This window comes from Lepisosteus oculatus, chromosome 25 (genome assembly GCF_040954835.1).
Source record: "Lepisosteus oculatus isolate fLepOcu1 chromosome 25, fLepOcu1.hap2, whole genome shotgun sequence".
In the NCBI taxonomy this organism is placed as follows: domain Eukaryota; kingdom Metazoa; phylum Chordata; class Actinopteri; order Semionotiformes; family Lepisosteidae; genus Lepisosteus; species Lepisosteus oculatus.
The window spans coordinates 244674-272517 of record NC_090720.1 but is presented as its reverse complement, the minus strand read 5'-3'; the positions used below and the strand labels follow the sequence as shown (position 1 = coordinate 272517).

Here is a 27844-nt window from a genome sequence, read left to right as displayed (position 1 = left end):
TTCCCATTGGCCCTTACCAATTGGCTTCATTACTCTGCTCTCCTCCCCACTGAGAGCTGATGTGTGGTGAGCGTTCTGGCGCACTATGGCTGCCGTCGCATCATCCAGGTGGGGCTGCACCACATGTGGTGGAGGGGATCCCCATTTCCTGTAAAGCGCTTTGAGTGGAGTGTCCAGAAAAGCGCTATATAAGTGTAATCAATTATTATTATTATTGCTACAGGAAAGCAGATCGGGGTGTGATTAGTCCTCGGGGCGCAGTGAAGAGCTGTAGGGTGTTGCGGGTGGCTCAGTCTGGAGTTGCTGGTGCCGTGAGAACCCGTTTCTGAGGCCCGGCTGAGTCGGGCCGAGCGATCTCGCTGGGTCAGAGTGCTGTTCTGAGGAAGCCGGCCTGAGCTCCGGGCAGGGCCGCGCTGTGAGAGGACTTGCTGCGGCGGGCGAGCAGGCGAGCGCGTGTTGTGTCCAGAGAGAAGCAGTCGAGCAGCAGGCCTTTGCGACCACCCCCCCGCCCCCCTCTGTGTGATCTGGTCTGAACTGGAATTTTCTGGCTGCTGCTGGCTGCCTTCCCACTCTCACAGGCCGGGCTCTCGGCAGCAGCACTTCCTGTTGCGGGGGCGGGGGTGCCTGCGGTGTGATGCCACAGAATCGCTTACCTCCTTTCCCAGCGACCCTCCCGGCGCCCAAGTCAAGCGCTCTGTAAACAGCCTGCCAGAGAGTCTGACCCAGACGTGTTTGTCAGAGCAGTGGGCTGACACTTCCCTGTCCTGGACTGTGCGCGTGTGTGTCTGTTCTTCCTGGAGAGAGGAGGAAGACCAGTCTGATGGCACCCTGTACAGGAACAGCAGGAATCCAGTGTTCACTCCTGCTGAAACTAGAACAGCCTGTATTTCAGGAACAGGGCAGGAATTCAGCACTTCCACGCCCAGAGCAGGGCCAGTCATCCTGGAACAGCGCGTCGCCCCCCCAGAGCGAATGCCAGTAGGGGGTGGAGGGCAGAGCCTGTCTCGTGCAGCCAGAAACGAGCCCCCCGATCTGATCACGGCCGACAGTGATCGTTCCCCCTGCGCCGAGGGTGAGAGCTGGGAGAGCTGAGCCCCGAGCAGTGGGGCCCCTGCTGCCTGCAGCTCGACTCCGTGCCTGCGATGGACGAGCTGCTCCGCAGCAGGAGCTAGTCGTGTGCTGAGCGCGCCGCGTCTCCTGCGTGTTTGAAAGGCCAGGTGTTGATGGGGGAGGACGATTCCAGACTGCCTGCCGCAGCTCGTCTGTGTGAGAATCCCCGGACTGCCACCCCTCCCCCAGGCCACAGTAACGCATTGGGGTGACGGGAGTGGGGGTGTAGCTGAGGCTCCCCAAGGGTTTCTGTATCGCAGAGACTCTCAGGCTTGCTGAGCAGTACAGTGGAGAGAGACACCCTGAACTGGGGGAGTAGGGAGTCCCTGTCTGCTGTACAGTACGGTCTGACCTGCTGGAGTGATGATGTGGTTTCAGGGTGTCTGAAGAGCTGGGTGGCCTTGTGCTCTGGGCCCTGAACGGTGCGTTTAGGGGTTTTGCTTTCTGGAACGTGATTTCCTGAATCCTCACCCACAGCGGCTCTCCGTGTTCAGGTGTGGGTCGCCTGGTGAGGGTCACTGTGTCTGAATAATGGCTCTCCAGTGACCCCGCTGCACCAAACCACCCCAGCCCTTCTGTGTGCCCAGTCTGCAGTTCATTGTGCACTCCAAAATCTGCTCCCGAGACATGAGGCTTCACAGTTTCCTGCTCACATCTTGGATCGGTCCTTTCCACACCCCCAGGCTCCTGCAGAGCGAAGTATTTTGACGGCCGTCTTGTTGTGTTAATCAGCTTGGCTTGTGTTGTATTAATCTTTGTAATGGTGACGGCAGCCTTTTCTGGTTTGTTTCACTTGGAGGGGGTGTGGGGGACTGGTCAGTATAGGAAACTCGTTGATGAAGTCGATCGGGTAGATCAGGGCTGCTCTCAGCCTCGGCTGGTACAGGATGGCTTCTGTGGCTCTCCTGCTATGTGTGAAGGAAGCCCTTCTGGGTGCTGTATAAATAGACTGAATTTTTCTCACACTAACAAGTCTCCCTGCTGGAGCTTTGTGGGAGGATGGTGCCATCTAGTGGTGAAAAGCTGAACCTCACGGTCAGAACGAGAGAGAACCACACTGGACTTACTGTTCCCTCCACTCCCTGGCATTACTACAGACCTTGTGCTCGCTGATGTTGTCCGGACACTGCAGCTGCTGCTCCGGATGCTGGGGTTTAGGACAGAGACTTTCCCTTGGCCCCTGCTCTCGGACGTCTCCTGTCCCGCCACGCTTGGTAGTGCAGATGTAAACGTTCTGGTGCTCGAGCCAGAGTCCAGGCTTGAGATTGAAGTGTGCCCGTCAGTGGGTGGGTTAAGCAGAGAGTGCCCCCCCCGGTGGGCAGCGCACTGCTGCAGAGCAGGATGGGAGATGCCAAGCGCGAACGCCGGCCCCGGCCCCTGCCCCCGCCCGTGTCGCTGTGCTTGGCCCCGCCGACACCCCATCTCCCTGTCTCTGCAGCAGCGACTCCAGCAGCAGCTCGAGCGATGAGTCGCCGGCGCGGTCGGTGCAGTCCGCCGCTGTCCCCGCGCCCCCGGTGCAGCCGCCGCCGGCCCTGGACAAAGACGAGCCGCGCAAGAGCTTTGGCATCAAGGTGCAGAACCTGCCTGTCCGCTCCACAGGTGAGTGGTGTGGGTACAGACTGGACACCCTGACCAGGACTGGACACCGTGGACCTGCAGACACACTGACCGATCCTCCATGACTGGGGCTGGGCACAATTGGGCAGCAGATGCACTGACCGGTCCCCCAGGACCAGGACTGGTCACCCTTGACCTGCACAGTCATGTTGTCACACCTTGACCCCTGTCTAGCTGTGCTCCTGACCCCGTCGTCTTGTCCCGCTTCCCTGGTTCCTCAGACACGAGCCTGAAGGACGGGCTGTTCCACGAGTTTAAGAAATACGGGAAGGTGACGTCGGTGCAGATCCACGGCGCCTCGGAGGAGCGCTACGGCCTGGTGTTCTTCCGCCAGCAGGAGGACCAGGAGAAGGCCCTGAGCGCCTCCAAGGGCAAGCTGTTCTTCGGCATGCAGATCGAGGTCACGGCCTGGAGCGGCCCAGGTACGCCCCCTCCTGCTTGCCCGAGCGCCTCTGTCTCCGTCCGTCTCGTCCCCGGGGCCGCCCGCAGTCACGCCGCTCTCCTGCCCCTGTTCCAGAGACCGAGAGCGAGAACGAGTTCCGGCCGCTGGACGAGAGGATCGACGAGTTCCACCCCAAGGCCACGCGGACGCTGTTCATCGGGAACCTGGAGAAGACGACCAGCTACCACGACCTGCTCAACATCTTCCAGCGCTTCGGGGAGATCGTGGTGCGTGCTGCGGCGGGGTGTCAAATCGGACCGACAGGACGTGGGCTGCACCCGCGGTGTCCTGTCCGACCGTAACGCCTGCTCTCCTCTCCCTCCCTCCCCCCCCCACCAGGACATTGACATCAAGAAGGTGAATGGGGCCCCCCAATACGCCTTCCTGCAGTACTGCGACATCGCCAGCGTCTGCAAGGCCATCAAGAAGATGGACGGGGAGTATCTGGGCAACAACAGGCTCAAGGTACTGTCAGCCGGGACGCCACACTGCTGAGGCTGTAGGGAATCCAGGAGTGAAGGTTTTCTGCGTGGTGCCGGAAGTATTGAGCAGCGGCGCTGGTGTGTGAGCAGTTGGGTGCCGCCCCTGCTGCTGGTGTGTGACGGCGTTCCCCTTTGTCCGCAGCTGGGCTTCGGGAAGAGCATGCCCACCACCTGCGTGTGGCTGGACGGGCTGGCCTCCAACATCACCGAGCAGTACCTCACGCGCCACTTCTGCCGCTACGGCCACGTCGTTAAGGTGAGACGCCTCCCCCCCCCCGCCCCGGCTGGGCCGCCCCAGTCTCCCCTCCGTCTCGGTGTCTGAGTTTCTCCGAACTGAGCACTGGCAGCCCAGGGGGGATCTGCTGGCCTTGTGTCCTGGTCTGCTGGGGGCCTGTGGGTTTGGACTGTGTGTCTACCGTGCGCAGTGGGACCCAGGCAGAACTGGTTCCCCAACCTACACAGAGTAACGCATGCAGGGCTCCGGTCAGAGGGGCCTCAGCAGGCCGGAGTCTGGCCCAAGAGCACTGGGGTCCAGGGGGGACCGAGCACTGGGCTGCTCCCCCTGGACGGGCGTTGCTGCCAGCCTGCAGGCGTGGCGCTCCGTGGTGGGGGTCCCTGTGCAGTGCTGCTCGCTCACCCCCTCTGCTCCCCAGGTGGTGTTCGACCGGCTGAAGGGGATGGCGCTGATCCTGTACAACAACATCGAGTACGCCCAGGCCGCCGTCAAGGAGACCAAGGGCTGGAAGATCGGGGGCAACAAGATCAAGGTGAGCGGGGACAGGGGGCACCGGAGGACGAGCCAACCCTACATCCAACCAAACAGAAATTTACTTTTTGACTGTGAAGAACACGATCAATCTCCATCATCTAACTGACATGCTTACTTCCTTTTATTGTCCCAGATGGGAAATTTGTTTTGTAGGCAAGTCAACACAATACACAACATGATCCCATTGACAAACTGTATGGTGAAAAGGAGTGTATAAATAAAATGGAAATATAAAATAACTTAATTCTATTTCATCTGAATCCAGGTAGTCTAAATCCTGGTTCTGCTCAGTCTGTTTTTGTTGCTTGTATTAAGGCTTCCAAACCAGGCAGGAACATAATGACAGCAAGAGCCAGGCTACCCACTCCGGCTCTTCACACGCATGTAGCTCCTGGTATGTCTTGAATGTGAACAGCCTGGCAGGGCGGTCTCTGATCCAGCTGTCCCTGCGCTGAGGAACAGTGCCCCCGAGACGTCAGGCCTGTGTATCGTGTAAAGGTGCTGTGCTGATGCTGATCACACTGGTTCTTCCCGCAGGTTGATTTCGCCAACCAGGAGAGTCAGATGGCTTTTTATCGCTCAATGCAGGCATCTGGGCAAGACATCAGAGACTTCTATGAAATCCTGTCTGAGAGGAGGTACCTGTGCGACCGATCTCTCACTCCCTTTCCGCTTGGTGAACAGTAATGAGACTCTGCAGTGAGCCAGATCAGTTCATTGCAGTGGGTGTCTGGATGTAATTAGTCTTATGGCCCCTTGCAGCCTTCCTCTTACAGCTGGAAACTAGAGGTGAAGGTGAATGAATCAAAGGGAGCTCTCTCTGAGCGCGAGAGGAATCGGATACTCCTTCTCCCTTGTCCCCGGAGCCCAGGGCGGGGCGAGGCTCTGCCTGACTCGGTGCAGACCCGCCGGCTGCTCGGCTGCTCCTGGTGTGAACTCCTGGGTGCGGCACCGAGCCCGTCGGCCGTCCGTGTGCTTCCTCCCTCCGCGGCTCTCCCGCTCGGAATGCACTGCCCACTTCCAGGAAGGACGAGCAGGAAGGAAGCCGTGTGCCGGCTCCTTACCTCTCGTTGACCCCTTTCTGCTCCTCCGGATAATCTTGGGAGCACGCTGGGGAGGGAGGGGGAGGGAGGCGTGGGTCTGGGCTGGGAAAGCCCAGTCTCCGTGTTTGTGAATGCGGCTCTCCAGACGCTTGTGGACAACATGTCTGCGGTCTGCTGAAATGATTCACAGGCTGTTGCAGACTCTTCCGCTTAAGGAAAAACAGAATCAATTTATTTCTCAATCCCTGTTTGCATTGAAAATATCTTCCATTGTTTCAGTGCGTTGTAATCTTCCTTTACTTGTGGCCAACAGTGTTAGCAACTAAATAATACTTAAGTTGCCAAATAATGGATTTATTATTCACATTTTTTGTAACATGAGAGAGTTAAATGGTCTTTGATAGATGTTCTTGGTAAAGAAAACTTCTTAGTAGCTTAGTGACTGGTATAATGTTTCATAAATTATGTTGTAATACAGTTTTTAAATTCTGTTATTGAGCCGTCATTGCTTGTCTGTCATTGCCCTGAGACACAGATGTCCTTTCAGGCGCGTTAGAACCTGCTGCTAAACGTCTCTCTCTTCCTGCTTCACAGAGACGAGCGCCGGCCGCCATATCACGAGTACTCGGCCGAACGCGCCTATTACGACAACGTCCGAACTCCAGGCACGTACACGGAGGATCCCCGCCGGGAGTATCCTGCCCGGAGCCGGGAGTTCTACGCCGAATGGGACCCTTACCAGGGGGATTACTACGATCCGCGGTACTACGACGACCCGCGGGAGTACAGAGACTACAGGGACCCTTACGAACAGGACATCCGGAAGTACAGCTACCTGCAGCGGGAGCGCGAGAGGGAGCGGGAGCGTTTCGAGACCGACAGGGAGAGGGACCACAACAGGCGGACGATCGAGCGCAGCCAGAGCCCCAGCCACCCGCGGCGGCCGTCCAGCCCCGCCGCCTCTCCCTCCCCCTCCGAGCGCTTGCCCAGCGACTCCGAGCGGCGCATCTACAGCCGCTCCTCGGAGCGCAGCGGGAGCTGCAGTTCCCTCTCGCCGCCCCGCTACGAGAAGCTGGACAAAGCCCGGGCGGATCGCTACCTGAAGACCGACAAGGCGGACAAGGAGCGTCTCTTCGAGACGGAGCGCGTGGAGAAGGACAAGCGTGCGGCTCGCAAAGAGAAGGTGGAGAAGGAGAAGGGAGAGAAGCTGAAGTTCCGCAAAATCAAGGCCCCGTCTCCCAGCATTCCGTCCTCGGAGACGGACCCGGAGCCAGAGAGAGATGCCAGCCCTGACGCGCTGATGCGTGGGAAGAGCAAGCCGCCGGCCAAGGACAAGGAAGGGTCTGGTAAGAACCGCCTGGACCTGCCGCCCTGCGTAGTGCAGCTCACCCGGGTCAAGGAGAAGGAGGGGAAGCTGCTTGACCAGCCTGGCCCAGAGAAGCAGAGACTGAAAGGGGAGAACGACAGCGTGAGGTCACCGCCGCTGCCTCCTCCACCCCCTAGTGACCCCAAAGGGCCCCTGTCCCGACTGGAGCTCCCTAAGGGGGAGACGATCAAGCCAGAGCAGCCGCGGAGCAAAGCGACGAAGGAGAAAGGTCTGGTCAGCCAAGTGGAGGTCGTGGACAAGGAAGGTAAGGTCAAGCCCAAGAAGCATCTCAAGGCTGAACCAGGGTCAGAGGGCAGCAACTCCTTGGACATCGACAGGCTGGAGGCTCGCAAGCGCCGCTTTGCAGACGCCAGCGCGAAGGCGGACAGGCAGCTGAAGAGGAGCAGCCAAGAGGATGAGGATGTAAGGCTGGGCCTTAAGAAGCTGTCGGACAGCAGCGGCGGCGTGGCGAGAGACGCGGACGGCGAGAGGAAGGTACAGCGAAAAGAAACGCACAAGAGGGATCACCGGAAGGTCAAACCGGAGAGGCTGGTGACTGTGTGCAGCCCCAAGGACGGGCACGAGTCGGGAAGCCTCTCTGTGGGGATCGGATTGGGTCTCAGCCTGGACCTGCAGGCGAGGCTGGGGGAGCCAGCGGAAGAGAGTGCAGATCCACAGGAGTTTCCCAGCCGTAAGACCGGCGGCTCAGGCTTGAAGACCCAGCGCAGGGCCAGCCTTTCGCGGATGTTTTCAGACGACGCAAGCCTGGACCATGAGGAGACGAGGGAACAGGAGAGGCAGAGCTTCTTGGAGGATCTCTGTGAGCGCAGCTTGGGGCAGGACAAAGCCATGGGGTGCAGCGGGGAGTCCGAGGAGCGTCTGCTTCTCGACATCGACCACTCTCAGAGCTACCGCAAGCAGATGGAGCAGAGCCGCAGACTCAGACAGCAGATGCAGGAGGTGGACACCACCACCAAGGCAGAGAAGCCTGATAGCCCCAGAGGAACGGACTTGGAGGACTTGGAGAGGCGCAGCCTGGTGCATGAATTTGACAAGCCGCCTCAAGATGTCACAGATGACTCCCCACCTAGCAAGCGCAAGAAGTTGGAGTCTTTTGACTTCGAGTTGAGTGCCAAGAGGGAGCGGAACTATAGGAGCTCTAGACAGCTGAGCGAGGACTCCGAGAGGAACATCACGTCTCCTCCAGGGCTGCGGCATTTCGCTTACCATGAGGACGAGGGCTCGGCGGACTCCCCCAGGCTGGTGACCGTGAAAGAAACCAAAGAATCCCCCAAGGCAGAGGAGAAAGTCTTCTCCCACTTGGACGTGCTCAAGTTCACCCCGTTCGAGCCCAGCAGGAGGGCCTCACACCTGGAGCTGCCAAAGCTGAAGTCCCCGTCTCTGAGCTGCAAGGAGGAGGTGCAGCGCTGGGACGGCCGCGTCAAGCTGGAGCCGCTGCGCCTGGACGTCAGCTTTCCCAGCAGCATCGTGAAGAGGGAGGGCATCCGCAAGCGGCCGGTGCGGGAGCTCGAGCCGGGAGAGGTGCCCTCGGACTCGGACGAGGACAGCGAGAACAAGATGAATTCCCCGAAGCCCTCTACCTCTTTGGAGGGCTCGAGGCTGTCCTACTTCCTGAGGGAGAGGGAGGAACGGCTCTCGGACCTGAAGCTGTCCGGTTCCCTGGAGAGGAACAAATTCTACTCGTTTGCGCTGGACCAGACGATCACACCTGACACCAAGGCGCTGCTGGAGAGAGCCAAGTCCCTCTCCTCTTCCCGGGAGGAGAACTGGTCCTTTCTGGACCAGGACTCCAGGTTCGCCAGTTTTCGCAACAGCAAGGACAAGGAAAAGGTCGAGTCGGCTCCTCGGCCCATCCCCTCTTGGTACATGAAGAAGAAGAAGATCCGCACCGACTCTGAGGGAAAGCTGGATGACAAGAAGGAGGAGCCGAAGGCGGAGGAGCAGGAGCGGCAGGAGCTGTTCGCCTCCCGGTTCTTGCACAGCTCCATTTTCGAGCAGGACTCCCGGCGCCTGCAGCACCTGGAGCGGAAGGAGGAGGATCCCGAGCTGGTGGCAGGCAGGCTGTATGGGAGGCAGCCCTCCTCGGAGGGGCAGCCTGGCCTGGGGGGCGAATTGCTGCAGGAGCCCCAGGTGCTGTTTCACAGCCGCTTCGTGGAGCTGACGCGCCTGCAGCAGAAGGAGAGGGAGAGGGAGCAGAGGCCGCGGGAGGCAGAGAGGGCGAGCCTGGATGGGCTCTCTCCATCGGACAAAGAGAAGCCGGAGGGGGAACAGCAGCAGCCCAGGGCTCCAGAGCCTGCTCCAGAGGCAGAGATAAAACCAGTGACTCCAGTAAGCCCTGCCCCAGTACTGCTGCCACCCCGAGACATGGTGCAGCAGGAGAAGACAGCAAGCGAAACCCCAGCCAGTGAACCGCTGCCCCCACCCATGAAGGATGAGAAGATGGAGGTCAGCCCAGAGAAGGCCATTGCACCACCCCTTCCAGCAGAGACTCCTCCGACTGTCCCCGAGAATCCAGCGCCTCCAGAGCCCGTGTCCTTGGAAGCAGAAGTGAAGGTGGAACCCAAAGATGAAGTCCTAGAAATTCGGGCCCCAGCAGAAAACGTCCTCAGTACAGACCACAACTCATTCCTGGATATCAAGCCCCCAACGCCAGGGGCCTCGTTGAGCAACCTGGAGCCCGAGCCAGAGGCCCCCGAGTTCCCCAGTGCTGCTTCCCCGAAGGCAGAAGAAAAGGCTGAGGCAGGTAAAGAGGAAGAGGCCCAGCCCCCAGAGGCCGAGCACCCGGACAGCGAGGCACCACAGAGGGCGGACGAACCCCAAGAGCCGAAGTCCCTCGTCTCCGATAATGATGCGGAAGTGGACCCGGTGCCACCCGTTCGGAAACAGGCCAAGAACAAGCGTGCGAAGGCCCCGCCCACAGTGGCCCAGCCGCTCCCTGCGTCGGCCGGCGGCACAGAGAAACCCGCCACTCGGAAGAGCGAGCGCATCGACCGCGAGAAGCTGAAGCGGGCGTCTTCGCCACGGGGGGAGGCTCCCAGGACGTCCTCGGACCCGAAGACATCGGCGAAGTCCCCCAGTCACGCCACGGACTCGGAGAGCAGCGAGCCCAGCCTGCTCGGGGGTCGGACGCGCCGCAGGAATGTGCGTTCGGTCTACGCCACTCTGAAGGAAGATGAGACCCCCCAGACCCAGGCGAAGGAGGTGACGGAGTCGCCCCGCTTCACCCGCAAACGAGGTGGGGACAAGGAGACGCCACAGACGGACACTCTGACGGCTCCTACCACTCCGCGGGGCAGGGGGAGGCCGCCCAAAACCCGCCGGCGGGGGGAGGACGTGTCGCCGGTCAAGGGGGACCAAGCAAAACCGGAGACCGAGGAGCCCAACAGTAAAGAGGGGAGCGAAGCGAGCAAAGTCGCCGAAGGGTGGCGATCGCCCCGAACCCAGAAGGGCAACCCCAGCCAGGGCTCCTCGCCTACAGGGGCTACCCAGGGAAGAAAAGGGGGGAAAGCGGAGAAAGCCCTCGAGAACCCCCCTCCGCAGACTGACAGCACGGCCAGCGAGGCTCCGGCCATGCCAGACCCCCGGGAGGAGCTTCCGGAGGACAGCGGCAGAGCCAAGGAGGACGAAGCCAAGCAGGCGGCAGCGCAGAAGGGCAAGGAGAAGGATGAGCTGGACGCCGCGGAGAAGAAGCTGAATCAGGGCTTGGAGAAGGGGGAGCCAGCCTCCGCGGAGAAGCGGCCTCTGCCTGACAAGAGTGGGAAAAGCAAACCGGGGCGTGCGACCCGCAACGCCAAGTCGATGGTGGACGATAAGTCCCTGAGCTTGAAGAACTTGGAGATTCGTCTCAGCGTGGACGACGTGAAGGGGGTGCTGCGTTCCAGCGAGGACGAGCCGGAGCCCTTTGAGGCCTCCCCCAAGAAGCCCAAGCCTGCACTCCTCAAAGAGGAGGTGCTGTCTCCTGGCTATTTGAAGGAAGTCCCTGAGCTGAGCCCGGAGAAAGAGGAAGTGATGTCGGACCATGAGCCCCCAGCAGCTCCGGCGGCGGCTCTCCTGGCACGGCAGATGGAGCTGGAGCAGGCAGTGGAGAACATCGCCAAGCTGACGGAGGAGCCCAGCCTGCTGCCCCCCTACAAGGAGCCACCTGCGGAGCCGCCCGAGCTGCCCCCCATGGCGGAGGAGCCTGAAGGGGAGGTCGAAGGGGAGAAGCCGGCCAACCCCGCTAGTGAGACGGAGCTCGCTGCTGCCATCGACTCCATCACGGCGGAAGACATTTCTGCCGACGCGGATAGCTTCCCTGCTCCCGCGACCTACACTGCCATCATTCCGACCCCGGAGCAGCTGGTGCTGCCTCCAGCCAGCGAGGGCATGGAGCCCGAGACGCACCTGGCCATAAAGAACATCCTGGACCCAGAGCCGGCCGTGACCAGCCTCCTCCCGGCGACCAAGAGGATGGAGACGGCTCCCGGGGAGGCGTCCACCCAGGAGGAGAGCTCTCCTCCAGCGGAGCAGCCGGAGACTCCCAGGAAAGGCAAAGTGAAAACCAAGGCTAGGAAGACCCCCCGCGCGCGCAAAGGCAGCACCAACAGGAAGGGAGATCCAGTGGAAGATCACGCCCCTGAGCTGGAGCCCAGTGCTGCCAAGCCCCCCGAGCCCGTCCCCGAGGCCGTGGAACCGGAGAAGCCCAAGGCGGAGACCGCCACAGCAGCGGCCGCCACTGCTTCCTGCAAGCAGGAGGGGGGCAGGCCGGGCGCGGGTGCCGTCGAGGCGCCCAAGGAGGCTGAGCAGCCGCCGGTGGAGCAGCCCGAGCCCAGGGAGTCTGCGTTTCACGCCGGCAACAAAAGCCCCACTCCCTTTAAGCTGCAGCAGCCAGCCACCCTGGCGTCTCCCTCCCACAGCCCCTCGCCCACCAAGCCGAACGCGACGCCGTCACGGCCGGCCAAGCTGCCCAGCTCTCCAGCGGCCGCGGTGCCGGACTGGCTGGGCCGGTCCGAGGACTCTGGGGTTCTGTCCCCCCAGGTGGCAGGAGCAGCCCCAGCAGTAGCAGCGGTGGCTGTGGCGGCCCCTGCAGCCGCCCCCCCTCTCCCCCCAGACACCAAAGCGTCCGACATCGACCCCAGCTCCAGCACGCTGCGGAAAATCCTCATGGAGCCCAAGTACGTGTCGGCAGCCGGCGGCGGCGTGGTGCCCAGCACTGTGCTCACCACCTCCATAAGCGACCCCCTCAGCAGTGCCCGGGTGGTGGAGGCTGAGCCCGCCCTGGAGGCCTCGAAACCTTCGCCCACGGAAGACAAACCGTCGCCGGCGCCGCCCCAGCCGCCCCCTCTGCAGCCCCCTCCTCACTCGGCCCCAGCAGCCGAGACGCAGCCCTTCGGCGAGAAAGTAGTCAACTCCGTCATCTCCTCCAAAGCCACCTCCGTCATCAGCCGCATGCCGCAAGCCTTCGACTCCGAGGAGGCGCCCAGGATCACCCTGGGAACCCGGGCGCCCAGCATGTCGCTGCCCAAGCACAAGTTCAGGGCCAGTCTGAACGACAACAGCCGCTATCACATGGGCCCCTCGGGGCTGGTCGGGGGAGAGGAGGGGCGGCCGGTGGTGGAGAGCGCCCCCTTCAGCACGGGCTCCAGCCCCGGCCTGCGCGTCAACACCTCTGAGGGTGTGGTGGTGCTCAGCTACTCGGGCCAGAAGACGGAGGGACCCCAGCGGATCAGCGCCAAGATCAGCCAGATCCCTCCGGCGAGCGCTGTGGACATCGAGTTCCAGCAGTCCGTCTCCAAGTCTCAGATCAAGCAGGAGCCAGTCACTCCCTCCCAGGTGCCGACCCCTAAGGGGTCCCAGACGCCCTCGGTGTACGGGGCGCCCCATTCCGCCGGCGTGCTGGCTGGGCAGCCCTACGGCACCCAGCCCGTCATCTCGTCCATCAAGCAGGAGAGTCCCGGCGCTGGGTCGGACAAGGCCGACGCGCCCTACCTCTCGGGGTCGCAGGGCAGCGCTGTCAAGTTGCTGTCCCAGTCTGGGAGCCCCCAGGTCCTGGTGTACGGCCAGATGGCCATCATGCAGCAGGCCGGAAAGAAAGGCGCAGGCTCGGAAGCTGTGTCCCTGAAGGTGGAATCGGGGAAGCCGGCCCAGCCCTCCACCCTCAGCCCTGGGCTCAGCCCTCACCACCCGTCCCTCGCTGGCAACCACGTGGGCTCCAGCCCCAGCACCCCCACGGACAGGGCGCTGCCCCACCTGGGAGGGGTCAAGCAGGAGCCCCACTCCCCCCGCACCTCCGGCCACTCGCCCTCCCCGTACCCCAAGGTGTGCCAGCCCAGCAGCAGCGCGGCCTCGGTGGTGCTGGGCGCCGGCATGACGGTGCCGCAGTACGTGTCCAGCGTCCACCACCCGGAGCAGTCGGTCATCATGCCCCCCCACAGCGTCACCTCGACGGTGTCGCTGAGCCACCTCTCGCAGGGGGAGGTCCGCATGAACACTCCGCCCTTGCCCGGGATGGGGTACGGGATGCGCCCCGAGTCGATGTCCTCTCCCCGCTCCGGGCTTCAGCAGCAGAGGTCCAGCACGCCGCAGCCGGCCGGGCTCAGGGACATGGTGCTGCAGCCCATCCCGGCCGGCGAGGAGGACCTGCGGCCCTACCGCCGCCCCTCGGCCCCCCAGCTGCAGCCGGAGGTCATGGTCATGCAGCAGGACCACCGGCTGCCCTACAGCGGCCTGCGGCTGGACCCCTACAACATGCCGCGCGACGTGCGCATCCTCATGCACCACCAGATCGGGGAGCACGGAGCCCCCGAGGGGCGGCAGTCGCGCACGCCCGAGGCAGCTTCCTCGTCGTCCTCCTCCTCCTCTTCCTCCGCGCCCACGTCCTCCGCCAAGACCCCCCCAGCAAGCAAGACCCCCCAGCCCGGGAAGGACACCTCCAAGCCCGTGGAGGTGAAGCTCACCCCCTCCCCACACAGCGAGAGCCGGATTCTGGGCGTGCACCCCCCGGGGCTGTCCCAGCTGTCCCAGCCCGTCATGGTGCCCCACGGCGTGCAGCTCATGCACCCAGCCGCGGGCTCTTTCACCGAATACCCTTCCGTTTACCGGGACATCCGCAACTTCCACTCCCAGTTCCCCGGCATCAACCTGGCACCGCGGAGCGTGACGCCCTCGCAGGTAAGGGTGAGGCCCCTCCGCACTTCAGAAACCCCACACCTACACCTGACACCTGCCCCCCACCTGACTCTTCTCCTGTCTCCGCAGGGCCTCCTGGATGGGGATCACGGGCACCCTAGCCAACCCATGCGGAGCAAAACTCCCCAGGTCACATCAGGAGGGGACCCCAAAACGGCATCGGGCCCCGAGAGCACGCACCTGCGGCACACGGGCGCCATGGACCTGCCTTCCCATCTCCCGCGGGTGCAGGGAGAGGCTGCGTCTCCCTCTTATCCGTCGCCCGTGGCCATCTCGATGAAGCACGACCTGCCGCCCACGCCTGGCCAGAAGGCGCCCCAGGGCTCTCAGCAGCCCTTCCTGTCCACGCCCCCGCCCGCCCTGCCCGGCCGCTCCGAGGGGCAGCCGCTGGCCAAGGAGCGCCCCCACCGGCCCGTGGACATGGTGCAGCTGCTCACGGTGAGGAGGGGGGGGTCCCGTGGGCTGGGGAGGGGGGCACTCCGTCTCGCCGAGTCGCTGCCGTTCGGGAGCCCTGACCACTCTCTCTCCCCCTCGGCGCGGAGCAGAAGTACCCGATCGTGTGGCAGGGGCACCTGGCGCTGAAGAACGACACGGCGGCGGTGCAGCTGCACTTCGTGTCGGGGAACAACGTGCTGGCGCACCGCTCCCTGCCGGCGCCCGAGGGCGGGCAGCTGCTGCGCATCGTGCAGAGGATGCGCCTGGAGGCCTCGCAGCTGGAGGGCGTGGCCCGCAGGATGACGGTGAGCAGGACGCGCGCTGCTGCTCGCTGAGACCGGCCCGCCAGGGGTGGCTCTTGGGTCCCCCCCCATGAGAGAGACGAGTTCAAATGCACAAGACATCAGACACGAAGAAGCGCTCACAGATAAAATCAGACTCATCAGAAAGCAAATACTAGTACAAACAAATAAAATATTAACAGCTCCTGATCAGTGCTTGTGTGGAGTACGGGACAAAGGACCTTTTATACACACATCTCGAACAGCTCTAGGAAATTCAGGGGATGCAGAGCCTCTTAAATTATGCTTTTTGCCATCCTGTGACCTGCACTATCAGACATGTCTCCCAGATGTTTCTCTGGTTTGCCAGTCACCTTCCCTGCAGTAGTAATTATTCTTGTCAGCTTGTTTTATAGTTTATATATTACTGTTCTTAAATGTTTAAAACATTCCAGTGTGTCTTTTTTAACAACGAGGTCCAGGAACGTGTAGAATACATCAGGTTTGAGTTCAGGATCCGATTAATGGGGCATTAGATAGATAGATACCTTATTAGGTCGTGAACGCGCAGCGGGCCGAGCCTGACTGAGGCTGACGCCATGTTCCTGCTGCAGGTGGAGAGCGACTACTGCCTCCTGCTGGCCATGCCCTGTGGCCGTGACCAGGAGGACATGGTCAACCAGACGGCCTCCCTGAAGTCCGGATTCATCACCTACCTGCAGGCCAAGCAGGCTGCTGGCATCATCAACGTCCCCAACCCGGGGTCCAATCAGGTCAGGGCTCTTCCTGCATGTGGGGGCGGTGGGGGGCGGTGTCCGTACGAGCTGGACGGGTTCACTGACCTCCGCAAGCGAGCCTAAACGAACGAACCTGATCTGAATTCTTTACCCCTGTTAGCTGTCTCTAAGCCGTGAGAGAGCTGCTGGGAAGTTGGCCGGGTGCGGCGCAGGTTGCTTGCGGAGCCCTGGGCGCCCCAATCGGCCAGCCAAGCTAACCCCCGTCTCTCTCGCCCCTCCAGCCTGCCTACGTGCTGCAGATCTTCCCGCCCTGCGAGTTCTCGGAGAGCCACCTCTCGCGCCTGGCGCCCGACCTGCTGGCCCACGTCTCCAGCATCTCTCCTCACCTCATGATCGTCATCGCGTCCGTGTGAGCGCGGAGCCCCCCGGGAAGCCCTCGGCCCCTGCGCCCCCAGAGGCGAGGCTGTCGGGGAGAGGGAGGGATACACGGACATTTCTCCTGTCTTTATTTTTAATTTGGATGTTTTTTAAGGAGTGGATCAATGGTTGCACTATGTTAAATCACGGACCTTTTACATGTGATGGAAAACCCGCGTTGCTGTTGTGCCACAGGGAGAGGAAACACGCAGGGCTGGGAGACAGTGGGGTCGCCCGCTGCCGCAGGGAAGACGGATTCCGGATTCCTGCTCCCGGGAGGCGCAGGGCAGGAACGGACGATCCGTGCTGGAGATGTACAGTTTACAGTTCATTCCCTCTTTCCGGATACTCCTTTTCTTGGGGATAAGATGTGAGGGACATGCAGACCTCTGTAAATATATAAATATTTAAAAGACTCAAAAATAATTAAAGGACTCCAGAGCGTTGGAAAAAAAAGACATGAAAACCCGTGAAATTGACCCACCACCACCAACACCCATTTTTTTTAAATCTGTGCCAAACATGTTTTCAGAGAAAAACAAAACCAACAAAAAACCGAGAATCTTATTTTCATACTTGACTTTTTATCTCCGTTCATTCGTAAGTGCTCTTCGTTCCTCACGTTGCCTGACTGCTCTCCTCTCTCCTCGGCGGGCCGGCCCGGTCTGGCCCGGCCTGGCCCGGCTTCCTTCCCACAGTCCCCCGCTCGTCCGGATGTCCTTCTGTGAGTCTCCTTAATTTATGGAAACTTCTTCGCGTCCCTGGATCTCGTTTGCTGTTTGTTCTCTCCCCACCCTGGCGGGGAGTGGGGCGCAGGGGCAGCTCCCGCCTGTTTCACCCGGATCCCCGAGACTCCTCATGTCCCCCCCCTCCTCCTCGTCCTTCCAGACTCCATGTTGTACATAGAACCCTCGACTTCTGTGTTTTTTTATTTTTTTTCAGGATCATTGACTTGTAAAAAAAAAAAAGTACAAAAATGAAAAAATGAGAAAGTGAGAGAAACAGAAAAAAAGTCAAATCATATTATCAAGTTTTTGTGGTGTAAATATTTGTAAAACTCCCAGGCTCCCAGTTCTTTCATGGTAATGTTGAAGGCACTTATAATTTTGATACACAGAAATAAAAAGAAAAGACCAAAAAAACATTAACGAATCTTAACCCGTGTCAGCTGTGCCGTCTTCTTTCCTGTGTGGTGAGTTGGGCTGCCCCCTGCTGGCGAGTGACAGCAGGCCCCTGTCTTTCCCATGCTGCCAACAGCTCTTCCTCTGAGTGAAGGTGCTGTAGAGGGCCAATGACCTGTAGTTTGTATTGCAGCAAATGTCACACAACCTCTAGGGCAGCTGCAGAGATCACCTGAAGTTTAGTAGAGGTCATGGGTCAGTACCGACCAGTCCAGTGCCCACTGCACAGCAGTGTCACTGTGTGAGAAGCGCGCCTTCTGCTGGCTAGCAAGGAGTATTTGGTCATGTTCAGCCTGGTTGGACCCGTCTTTTCAAACAGGCACCATTATCTACTCTAGACAAGGGGGACCCCACATGCTGTGATCTCACTGGCCGTGAAACTTCCACCTGCTGGAACAGTTAATATCTTCCTGGGGTGCAGCATCGTTCCTTGAAACCGTTTTTGTAAAATAAAGACTCAAGACTTATCAGTAGAGGAAACAAAAGTCTTTGATTTGCAACTGTAGTCACACACAATTGACCCAGGGATCACAGTTAATTGGCATGTGAACTGAACCGTAATACAAAGTTTTAACAGCTCATAGAAGGCCTGCGTCTCACACGCACCAGCCCCCACATCCCGGCCAATCAGGAGAGGAAACAGGTTTCTCAGTGCATTTAGTTAAAATCTTTATTGAAGAACAGAAAGGAACGGGGGGAGCCGATTCACTCGAACCTGGTTCCAGGAGTGAAAGTTTACAGTTTGCAGGATCACTACAGCTACAGGGCAGGCGCTGGAGGGAGACGTCGCGAGAGACTCCTCTACTCCCCCTGGCTGCTGCACTCCATCTCCGCCGGCTCGGGCTCGGGCTCGGCGGGCTGCTCCGGGTCCGCCTCCGGCTCCGGCTCGGGGTCGCCCTCCCGCGCGCGGAACAGCAGCTCCCCGCCCTGCAGCACCTGCTCGGCCGTGTGCCAGGCGGCCGCGCCGCCGTACTGCTGGTAGAAGTCGGAGTCGGCCTGGAACATGACGAGCGCCTGCGCCGTGTGGATGCGCACGTGCTGCGCCAGCGAGGCGGCGTCCAGGAACTTCTCCCCGCAGGAGTCGCAGGCGTACAGGATCTGCGTGTGGGGGTCTGTCGGGGGACACGGCGTCAGAGCTACAGCACAGGTCAAATGCGGCGAGCGGCGGTAACCAGCCGGGGTCTCTGTCCATGGCTCTGTACGGACAGTCCACTCCCCACCCCTCTCGCAGACTGGACAGTCCACTCCCCACCCCTCTCTCTCTCACACACTGGACAGTCCACTCCCCACCCCTCTCTCTCACACACACTGGACAGTCCACTCCCCACAGCTCTCTCTCACACACACTGGACAGTCCACTCCCCACCCCTCTCTCTCTCACACACTGGACAGTCCACTCCCCACCCCTCTCTCTCACACACACTGGACAGTCCACTCCCCACCCCTCTCTCTCACACACACTGGACAGTCCACTCCCCACAGCTCTCTCTCACACACACTGGACAGTCCACTCCCCACCCCTCTCTCTCACACACACTGGACAGTCCACTCCTCACCCCTCTCTCACACACGCACACACTGGACCAACACAGTGTCCAGAGAGGTTGGGTGAGGAAACCTCCGCACACAGTAGAGGGTAATCTACCCTCTGCACCATGCAGGTCACTGGGAACAGGGGTCCTGGTTGCTAAGACCCAGACCACTAGGAACAGCTGGAGCTGTAGAGGTTTGGACACCGTCCTCTGTCGGAGCTGAAGACCCAGGGTGACGTGTGCGAGGCTCTTACCTGCCTCCTGCACCTTCTCCACCGCCTTGGTTATCTCAGCTTTCAGTGCCTCCGTCTCGTCAGCCGACACCGAGGCAGCCACAGGCACCACTGCAGGGCAGACAGGACAGGCCTGTGAGACTCACAGCCCCTGTCCCACAGGCAGAACGCAGCAGTGCCATACTGGCCACAGTAGCAGTCACCAGGACTCCTACCACAACAAGGCCCTGCTGAGCCCAGAGAAGAGCCCCCTCAGCCAGCTGGCCCTGAAGCTCACCAACGCCAGAGCCAGTCTCAGGACAGAACGGCTACACTACAGGACTCTGTATCTAATCAGGTTAACGACAGTAAAGAGAAACAGGCCCTGACAAAGTACAGGATCACTGACCACAGCCTGGCCACAAGCTGACCAGGCTATCCAGAGAGGACGGGCTCAGTGACCATAGACTGTCCTCTCTAGGCAGTCAGGTCTGCCTATACTCCCACTGGCAGCAGGGAGAAACAAGAGACAAAGATGCACTTTCTACTACACATATATTCTGGGACTAGACAAACATTTTTCTCTAAAATAACAATTCCCACAATTTAGAATTCCCACTCCTGCCAGAATCAGAACAGTTTCCAATCCTACTGGGGGAGGAAACTCGCTGGAGCTGCAGCCCAGTGTCCTGTCACGAGAGGAGCAGGAAGCCAGCCTGGCCATCGGCGCTACCTGTGAGCTGTGCCACCGCGCTTGCGGCCAGCGCCTCCGTCGCCAGGGTCACAATCTCGTCAGTCGTCACGGTGACGATGTTGACCTCGCTGTCGTCCAGCTCCTGTGCAGGATTCCCGGGCACCAGCTTCCTCATGCCGGCCTTGCCCTGGTGCACGGTCTTGACGTGGGAGCGCAGGTTGTCCACGCGGTTGAAGCCCCGCCCACACTTGTCACACAGGAAGGGCTTCTCACCTGGAGGGGAGGCGGAGGGGTTACTTCCCCATGAGCACAGACACATGGCACAGGGTGGCGATTCTGTCCCAGTTGCACACAGATATACACAGATGGAAACAGAAGCACACAGGTGCACACAGGTGCACACGGCTGGTCAGGGAAGGCCAGAGAGCTGGCTGTGCCCCAGCCCTTCCTGGGCACTGACCTGTGTGGATGATCACGTGCTTGGACAGGTCGCCCACGTTCACGAAGGCCTTGTCGCAGACGTGGCACTTGTGTGGCCGGATGTTGTCGTGGTGGCGGATGTGGTTGGCCAGCTGGCTGGACTGGACAAACCTGGGGGCGGGGAGGTGGTCAGTGAACATCAGCTCGGACCCCCAGATCGTGTCCCTGCCACGCCCCGGGGAGCCCCGGCCTCACCTCTTGCCACAGCGGTCGCAGACGTACGGCTTCTCCCCAGTGTGCTGGCGCACGTGCGCGATGAGTGAGCTCGCCTGCGTGAAGCCCTTCCCACAGATCATGCACAGACACGGCTTCTCCCCTGAAACCACAACAGCGCCCCCTTCAGGACACACTCTCATACTGCTGCATCCAGTCAGCTGCAGTTTCACACCCGAAACTTTTCAGACGCCATGCAACCATTTTTTTTACAGCTGGAGAGTAGGGCAGCTGAGCTCAGGGGTGCCATGAAGCCCCGCTGCCAGCCCTGCACTATGTGACGGGGTGCACGGGGTACGTGGGGTTGCGGGGTCACTACCGGTGTGGATGCGGACGTGGCGCTGCAGGGCTCCGGGGTCGGCGAAGGCGCGCTCGCAGTGCATGCACACGTAAGGCTTCTCGCCGCTGTGCACGCGCAGGTGTCTCTTCAGGTTGCCTGGAAACAAGAGGGTCCGGCTCGGTCACTGCAGCACATTCATCTGCAAACGTCCTGGTCAGTCACACGGTGATCAACTGCTGAAGCACCATTCTGGTCAGCTTTCACATGGCCGTCCTGCAGCTTCCGTACTGCTCCGGCAGTGGACACAGCTACCCAGGGCTGTCCGGCGTGTGTGGGGGGTGGACAGGGCTGTCCGGTGTGTGTGGGGAGTGGACAGGGCTGTCCGGCGTGTGTGGGGGGTGGACAGGGCTGTCCGGTGTGTGTGGAAGAGTGGACAGGGCTGTCCAGCGTGTGTGGGGGGTGGACAGGGCTGTCCGGCGTGTGTGGGGAGAGTGGACAGGGCTGTCCGGCGTGTGTGGGGAGTGGACAGGGCTGTCCGGTGTGTGTGGGGGGTGGACAGGGCTGTCCGGCGTGTGTGGGGGGTGGACAGGGCTGTCCGGCGTGTGTGGAAGAGTGGACAGGGCTGTCTGGCGTGTGTGGAAGAGTGGACAGGGCTGTCCAGCGTGTGTGGAAGAGTGGACAGGGCTGTCCAGCGTGTGTGGGGGGTGGACAGGGCTGTCCGGCGTGTGTGGGGGTGGACAGGGCTGTCCGGCGTGTGTGGGGAGTGGACAGGGCTGTCCGGTGTGTGTGTGGGGGGTGGACAGGGCTGTCCGGCGTGTGTGGGGGTGGACAGGGCTGTCTGGTGTGTGTGGGGGTGGACAGGGCTGTCCGGCGTGTGTGGGGGTGGACAGGGCTGTCTGGTGTGTGTGGGGGTGGACAGGGCTGTCCGGTGTGTGTGTGGGGGGTGGACAGGGCTGTCCGGTGTGTGTGTGGGGGGTGGACAGGGCTGTCCGGCGTGTGTGGGGGTGGACAGGGCTGTCTGGTGTGTGTGGGGGTGGACAGGGCTGTCCGGTGTGTGTGGGGGTGGACAGGGCTGTCCGGCGTGTGTGGGGAGAGTGGACAGGGACGTCCAGCGTGTGTGGGGAGAGTGGACAGGGCTGTCCAGCTTGTGTGGGGAGAGTGGACAGGGCTGTCCAGCTTGTGTGGGGAGAGTGGACAGGGCTGTCCAGCTTGTGTGGGGAGAGTAGACAGGGCTGTCCGGTGTGTGTGGAAGAGTGGACAGGGCTGTCCGGCGTGTGTGGGGGTGGACAGGGCTGCCCTCATGGGGCACAGTGAGTGCCTGGTCTCGTACCCGAGGTGGTGAACTGCTTCCCACACTCCTTGCACTTCAGAGGCCCGTCGGTGATGTGGATCTTCATGTGAGCCTTCAAGTTCCCCACCTGGGATACAGACACAGCCGAGAGTCAGGAGGATCGCTGACTGAAGGTCTGACCTCTGACCTGGGGCTGTCCTGACCTGTCCCAACCTTCACCGCTCCCAGGACTGACCTCTGACCTGGGCATGTCCTGTCCCTCACCGCTCTCAGGACTGACCTCTGACCTGGGGCTGCCCTGTCCTGTCCCTCACCGCTCCCAGGACTGACCTCTGACCTGGGGCTGCCCTGTCCTGTCCCTCACCGCTCCCAGGACTGAGGTGAGCTCCGCTCTCACCTGGTTGAAGCGCTTGTCGCAGTGCGGGCACTTGTGGCCCTTGTCGGTGTCGTGCGTCTCCAGGTGGCGCATCTTGGCGGTGGGGTCGGAGAAGGCGCGCTCGCAGTAGTCGCAGTGGTAGGGCTTCTCGCCGCTGTGCACCAGCTGGTGGCGCTTGAGGTTGCCGGAGGTGGTGAACAGCTTGCCGCACTCCTCGCAGCTGTAGCGCGCCTCCCCCGTGTGCCGCTTGCGGTGCAGGTTCAGCAGGCTGACCAGTCGGTAGCTCTTCCCACAGGCCGAGCAGCTGTAGGGCTTCACTGGGCTGCAGCACACAGATGAGCAGACTCACATGAGGACAGACCGACAGACTCACATGAGGACAGACCGACAGACAGACACACAAGGACAGACAAGCACATGGAGATGGCGCACAAGTGTCAAAAGACAGACGAGCACAAGCACATATACACTAATGTCTGGTATCCAAACAGCTTGGCTGAAAACAGCTCAAAACGCATTTCACAAAAGCAAAAGGAGATCTAAGAGGATGCAGTGCACAGCAGCCCCAGGGGCAGAGGAGCAACACAGCAGGGTTACCACACTCAGTGGAAAAACTGCAGAGGGAATTCTAAAGGATTTGGACAGAAATCGGAACTGGGCAAACACTCAATTAGGCAATTCATGCAGCCCAAAGTGAGAAACTACAGATATAAGATGGGAAAATCCACTTCTAAAAAGGACTGTAGGATGTATACTTATATATTCCAGAGAATATATACAGAGGAAACTACAGAGAAGCGCATGTTAAACTGAGAACGGAAGGCACTTTTTTACACAAAGGGTGGCAGGAGTCTGGAACAGGCAGCCCAGCCACGTAGTTGAAGCCGGTACCCTGACTCCCTTCAAGCAGCAGCCGGGCAGACCCCATGATCCTTCAGCTCCCACAAGTTAGTGCGCCAAGGAGCCTCCTCTGCTGCCCTGCGAGGGGCCGGGCTGGGGAGGGAGAGCGCGAGCGGCGCGGTACCTGTGCGTCTTCTCGTGGGCCTTGCAGGCGGCGGGATCGGAGAAGGCCTTGTGGCAGTCGCGGCAGGAGAAGGGCTTCTCCCCGGTGTGGATGCGGATGTGTCTCTTGAAATTCCCCGTGTGGGTGAACTTCTTCCCGCAGTCCTGGGCCGGAGCACACAGTGAGAGACAGACACTCAGCGAGGCCCCAGCGCCCGACGACGCGGCTGCAATAGAGCACCTCCTCACCTCGCACTTGTGTGTGACAGAGCCGTAGGCGCGGGATTCGCTGCGGTCGCCGAAGGTGCCGGAGCGCGGCTGCCTGCCATCCGAGCCGCTGTCCTCCGCCTGGCCCCCATCTTCCTCTGCGCCCTCCATCTCCCCAGTGTCCTCGTCCTCCTCCTCCTCGTCCTCCTCCTCCTCCTCCCCCACCTCCTCCTCTTCCTCCTTCAGCTCCGCCCTGTCTCCCGATTCTGGCTCACAGACAGGGATATTCCAGCTCTGTGACTCGACAATGTAAATCCTCACACAGCGTTTTGAGATGTGCTGGACTGGCAGCACACGACCTCCTGCTCACCCAACACAGGGCAGCCATACTCCCCGAGCACTGACGACCACGAGACGTGGACGGTGATGATACAGCATTCAGCACAGGTACTGACGCGGGCAGCAGCTTGCGTCAAGGCACTCTTGCAAGAGTTAAGGACCTGAATGAAACGAGTGCAGAAAAGCCCCGTGCTGCTTTAATTCTCAGGAGGTGTGCATCAGCCATTCACTGCTGGCTGGCGCCTGGCCTGTTGCTCTTACCTAAACCCAGCAGCCACATCACCCTGCAACTCACTGGCAGCCCACTGGAGCTCAGCAGGTGTGAGCCTGGTCAGTACCTGGATGGGAGACCTCCTGGGGAAAACTAAGGCTGCTGCTGGAAGAGGTGTTAGTGGGGCCAGCAGGGGGCACTCACCCTGCGGTCCATGTGGATCCTAATGCCCCAGTATAGTGACGGGGACACTATACTGTAAACAGGCGCCGTCCTTCGGATGAGACATAAAACCGAGGTCCTGACTCTCCGTGGTCATTAAAAATCCCAGGGCGTCTCTCACGAAGAGCAGGGGTGTAACCCCGGCGTCCTGGCCAAATTTCCAATTGGCCCTTACCAATCATGGCCTCCTAATAATCCCCCTCTATGAATTGGCTTCATTACTCTGCTCTCCTCCCCACTAATAGCTGATGTGTGGTGAGCGTTCTGGCGCACTATGGCTGCCGTCGCATCATCGAGGTGGATGCTGCACATGGGTGGTGGTGGAGGGGATCCCCATTACCTGTGAAGCGCTTTGAGTGGAGTGTCCAGAAAAGCGCTATATAAGTGTAAGCAATTATTATTATTATTATTACCTGCTGCGTCTATCCTGGCCTGGCCGGCCCTCCTGGCAGCTCTCTTGTGCCGAGTCCTCATGTAGGTTTGCTGCCCCCTGGTGGAGCTGATTGGCACTTCTGAAAGCAAAGTTACTCTTACATAGATGGATAACTACAACAAGGGAATAAATACAATTACATATTAGGCACCACCCAACTATGCTATGTAAAATAAACCTGTTCTTTCACCTAACTGCTAGATGCCAAAAAAACAACAGAGTATGAAATCATTCCTGTTTCGAAAGGCTAATTATCAGCAAAAAATGCAAAGAGAGACACTCCTGCAGATTTACAGACTGACACCTCAATAATCTGGCTGCTGGCAGATGAGTCACAGGGAAGGGCTGATCAGCAGAATTACAGACCTGGCTTGTAATCAGCGTCAGAAGGGTCATCCTGAAACCCCACGTCTCCAGCCTCAGCCTCAGCCTCAGCCTCCTCCTCCACCTCCAGCCCCCGGCTCTGCTCCGCTGGCGCTGCAGGGGCCTCGGGCTCGGCAGTGTCTGCCGTCGGCGGGCCGGCGGTCAGGGCCGGTGGCGCAGTGTCCGGCACAGGCTGGGCAGCTCCCTGTGGCTCTGCCTCTGCTGGCAGATCAGCCGGCTGCTCCGGGGGGTCCGGGGCTGGGGGCGACTCCAGCCCACCTCCTGGCTGCTCTGCGGGCGGTGTGTCTGCGGGCTCCAGGGGTGGAGAAGAGTCTGGGGTACCCCCCGCGCCCGCCTCAGCCTCCACGCCACCCTGCCCCTCGCTCGGCTGCGCACTGTCCTCACTGATCCCTGCCGCTGGCGCGCTCTCCTGTCCCTGCAGCCCCTCCGTCTTCCCAGGATCTGCGGAGGGCCAGGCGGATCAGACACTGTGGCGCGGTGATCGCCGGAGCACGGCCGCTCGGGGGTCTGCACCCTGCTGCCCCGCTTAACCGGCAGGAGGATCCGGGAGTCGAGCCTGAGCGCCTGACTCGAGAGCCACATCACTCCTCTTGGAGAGCGGCTGCTGCCCCTATTCTGCATGATTAACTACTACAGCACAGTGGATAAAAGCACGAGCTTGATGAAGAAACAGAATATAAATTAGAATAGTCCAAACATCACTGTTGTGATTGTTGTGGGAAGTTCTCACAGAGCTGCTCCAAGACCTTAAATGCAGATGGGGGTTAATGGACACCTGAGACAGCAGTATGTGTTCTTGGGGCACTTGACGAAGGTCTAGGGGTGACTACCTCCCGGCACCAGTACATACCGACAGTGAAGGATCCCTCTCCAGAAGTCGGCACGGAAGCAGTCAGGGTTTTATAAGCAGTGCAGGCGCTGACGATCTCCTGCATCTGCAAGAACCCAGCAACTGCGAGAACATCGTCTACGTTCTGAGGGGTCAGGTTCAGCTTGGCTGTGTACATGAATTCCAGCACTTGGCCCAGGCCTGCAGGGAAGAGGACAAGACCATAAGCACATAGTCGGAGTGTGATTACCCACATAACCAATGCCGGCACTGCGTCTCCCACACTGGGACTGTGCAGACAAGGACGGCACTGCGTCTTCCACACTGGGACTGCGCAGACAAGGACGGCACTGCGTCTCCCACACTGGGACTGCGCAGACAAGGACGGCACTGCGTCTCCCACACTGGCACTGCGCAGATGAGGACGGCACTGCGTCTCCCACACTGGGACTGCGCAGACAAGGACGGCACTGCGTCTCCCACACTGGGACTGCGCAGACAAGGACGGCACTGCGTCTCCCACACTGCGACTGCGCAGACGAGGACGGCACTGCGTCTCCCACACTGCAACTGCGCAGACGAGGACGGCACTGGGTCTCCCACACTGGAACTGTGCAAAGGAGGACAGCACTGCATCTCTCACACTGCGACTGCGCAGAGGAGGACAGCATTGCGTCTCCCACACTGGGACTGCGCAGCGGAGGACGGCACTGGGTCTCCCACACTGGGACTGCGCAGTCTGTCTGATCCCAGCTGAAACTGTCGAAACTGGGAGAGGCCTCTGGAAACCCAGACCTGCTGCATTGCTGATGTCCAAGTGAACCACGTCCTTCTGGTCCAGGAACAGCATGCGGAAGTAGACGCTGCAGGCTGCCAGCAGAGCCTTGTGGGCCTTGAAGTCCACTCCGTCCACCACGAAGGTGCAGTCACACAGCAGGCCCAGCTGCCTCTGCTGGTTAAACTGCTCCAGCACCTTGCCGCTGTGCCAGGGGAAGTCCATCGTCTCTCCAACTGGAGCGCACGCTATGGGCAGGGCAGACGGGGACAACATCTGAGTGCGATGAGGCGGTCCGAGTGGGCAGCTGTGTCAGCATGCGCAGGCCTCCAAGGAGCAGGTAAAGGTTTATTCCTGCTGAAAGGAACAGAAAAGAGGCACGATGTTTCGGCTGGGGATCTTCATCTCTTTCTGGCAGCATGAGATAAACCTTTACCTGCTCCACCCCACTGTAATGGTGGACAAACTTCTGTAAACATGACGCTCAGATCGGCAAAGTTCCTCTCATCACGCGTGGACTGACGCGTGTATGGTCACGCTAACAGTCAGCACATATTAACATATCAGCAGATATATAAATAAAAGGAAATATCTGGTCTTGTTTTGTATGTGACTTCCAATATTTTTTTGGAGTCTTAATTCCATGGCGTCCTGCGCAATAACCTTTGTTTGAGCGGGTGTTGTTGATGTGTTTGAGGCTGCTGACCGGCCCGCCCTGGCCTGGGGACACCGTCCGAGCCGGCGGCCGGAGCCCGGCGGGGACCTGCAGCCAGCCACTGATGCACACGCCCGCAGCGCAGGCTTTCCGCTCAGACACCCGCGGGGGGAAACGGTCTGTGCGGGTGTCCGAGGAGAGCCACAACCCACGGGCTTTTCGGTATTTGGTTGACGATGCAGGATTGATTATGCCTCCTCTATCCCTGCTCCTCTCTATCCGGGATTAACTCACACTGCCTTGCCGCTGCGACGGCAGACAAGATGGCGGGTGTCGAGGGGCGGCCTGTCGGTGTCGCTACGTCCTTCAAGCCACGTCCTCCGCCCGCCATTACCCTTGACACAGACTCAGATATACCTGTTAGAGTCCCGTCTCGGGGACCCCCGTCTTCCCCAGGAGCTCAGGAGCAGCCGTGTGACGATTTTTCGACGATACGTTCGTCCCGGTCGATCGAGTGGTTCTGTGATCGATCTCTCTCCTCAGACTCGATCCGCCGCCATCTTCTGCTCTCTGATCGATTGATAGTGGCCGGGTGGAAAGCCGCCGACTGCGCATGCTCACGGGTGCGCTAGCGCAGTGAC

At 60.3% G+C, this 27844-nt stretch overlaps 2 protein-coding genes across 5 annotated transcripts in view; one reads left to right on the top strand and one right to left on the bottom strand.

Moving 5' to 3' along the window:
- The window catches only part of LOC102686502 (msx2-interacting protein), a 31104-nt gene extending 14059 nt beyond the window's left edge, over nt 1-17045 (top strand). The window contains exons 4-15 of the mRNA XM_069183954.1: nt 2549-2709; nt 2949-3149; nt 3245-3396; nt 3509-3634; nt 3794-3907; nt 4305-4418; nt 4958-5058; nt 6058-13999; nt 14087-14455; nt 14563-14757; nt 15348-15506; nt 15752-17045. Of these exons, the coding sequence (XP_069040055.1) occupies nt 2549-2709; nt 2949-3149; nt 3245-3396; nt 3509-3634; nt 3794-3907; nt 4305-4418; nt 4958-5058; nt 6058-13999; nt 14087-14455; nt 14563-14757; nt 15348-15506; nt 15752-15883 (9766 nt within the window). The 3' untranslated portion in view covers nt 15884-17045. The remainder of the gene's footprint in view (nt 1-2548; nt 2710-2948; nt 3150-3244; nt 3397-3508; nt 3635-3793; nt 3908-4304; nt 4419-4957; nt 5059-6057; nt 14000-14086; nt 14456-14562; nt 14758-15347; nt 15507-15751) is intronic.
- Nucleotides 17046-17712: 667 nt separating this feature from the next.
- Nucleotides 17713-27780, bottom strand: zbtb17 (zinc finger and BTB domain containing 17). 4 transcript variants are annotated; one of them, XM_069183689.1, is made up of 15 exons: nt 27621-27780; nt 26569-26796; nt 25795-25974; nt 24927-25385; nt 24542-24639; nt 23398-23628; nt 23171-23313; nt 22168-22468; nt 21810-21897; nt 20519-20635; nt 20182-20302; nt 19967-20097; nt 19546-19779; nt 18855-18944; nt 17713-18180 (listed from the first exon to the last, which is right to left on the bottom strand). In XM_069183689.1, the coding sequence occupies exons 2-15, from the start codon at nt 26771-26773 to the stop codon at nt 17870-17872; spliced, it is 2709 nt and encodes a 902-aa protein (XP_069039790.1). In that variant the 5' UTR covers nt 26774-26796; nt 27621-27780; the 3' UTR covers nt 17713-17869. The 4 variants fall into 4 exon arrangements, with proteins under 4 accessions (XP_069039790.1, XP_069039787.1, XP_069039788.1 ...); XM_069183686.1 differs by having other exon boundaries at nt 26569-26905; nt 27621-27779; XM_069183687.1 differs by having other exon boundaries at nt 26569-26902; nt 27621-27779.
- Nucleotides 27781-27844: the final 64 nt, after the last annotated feature.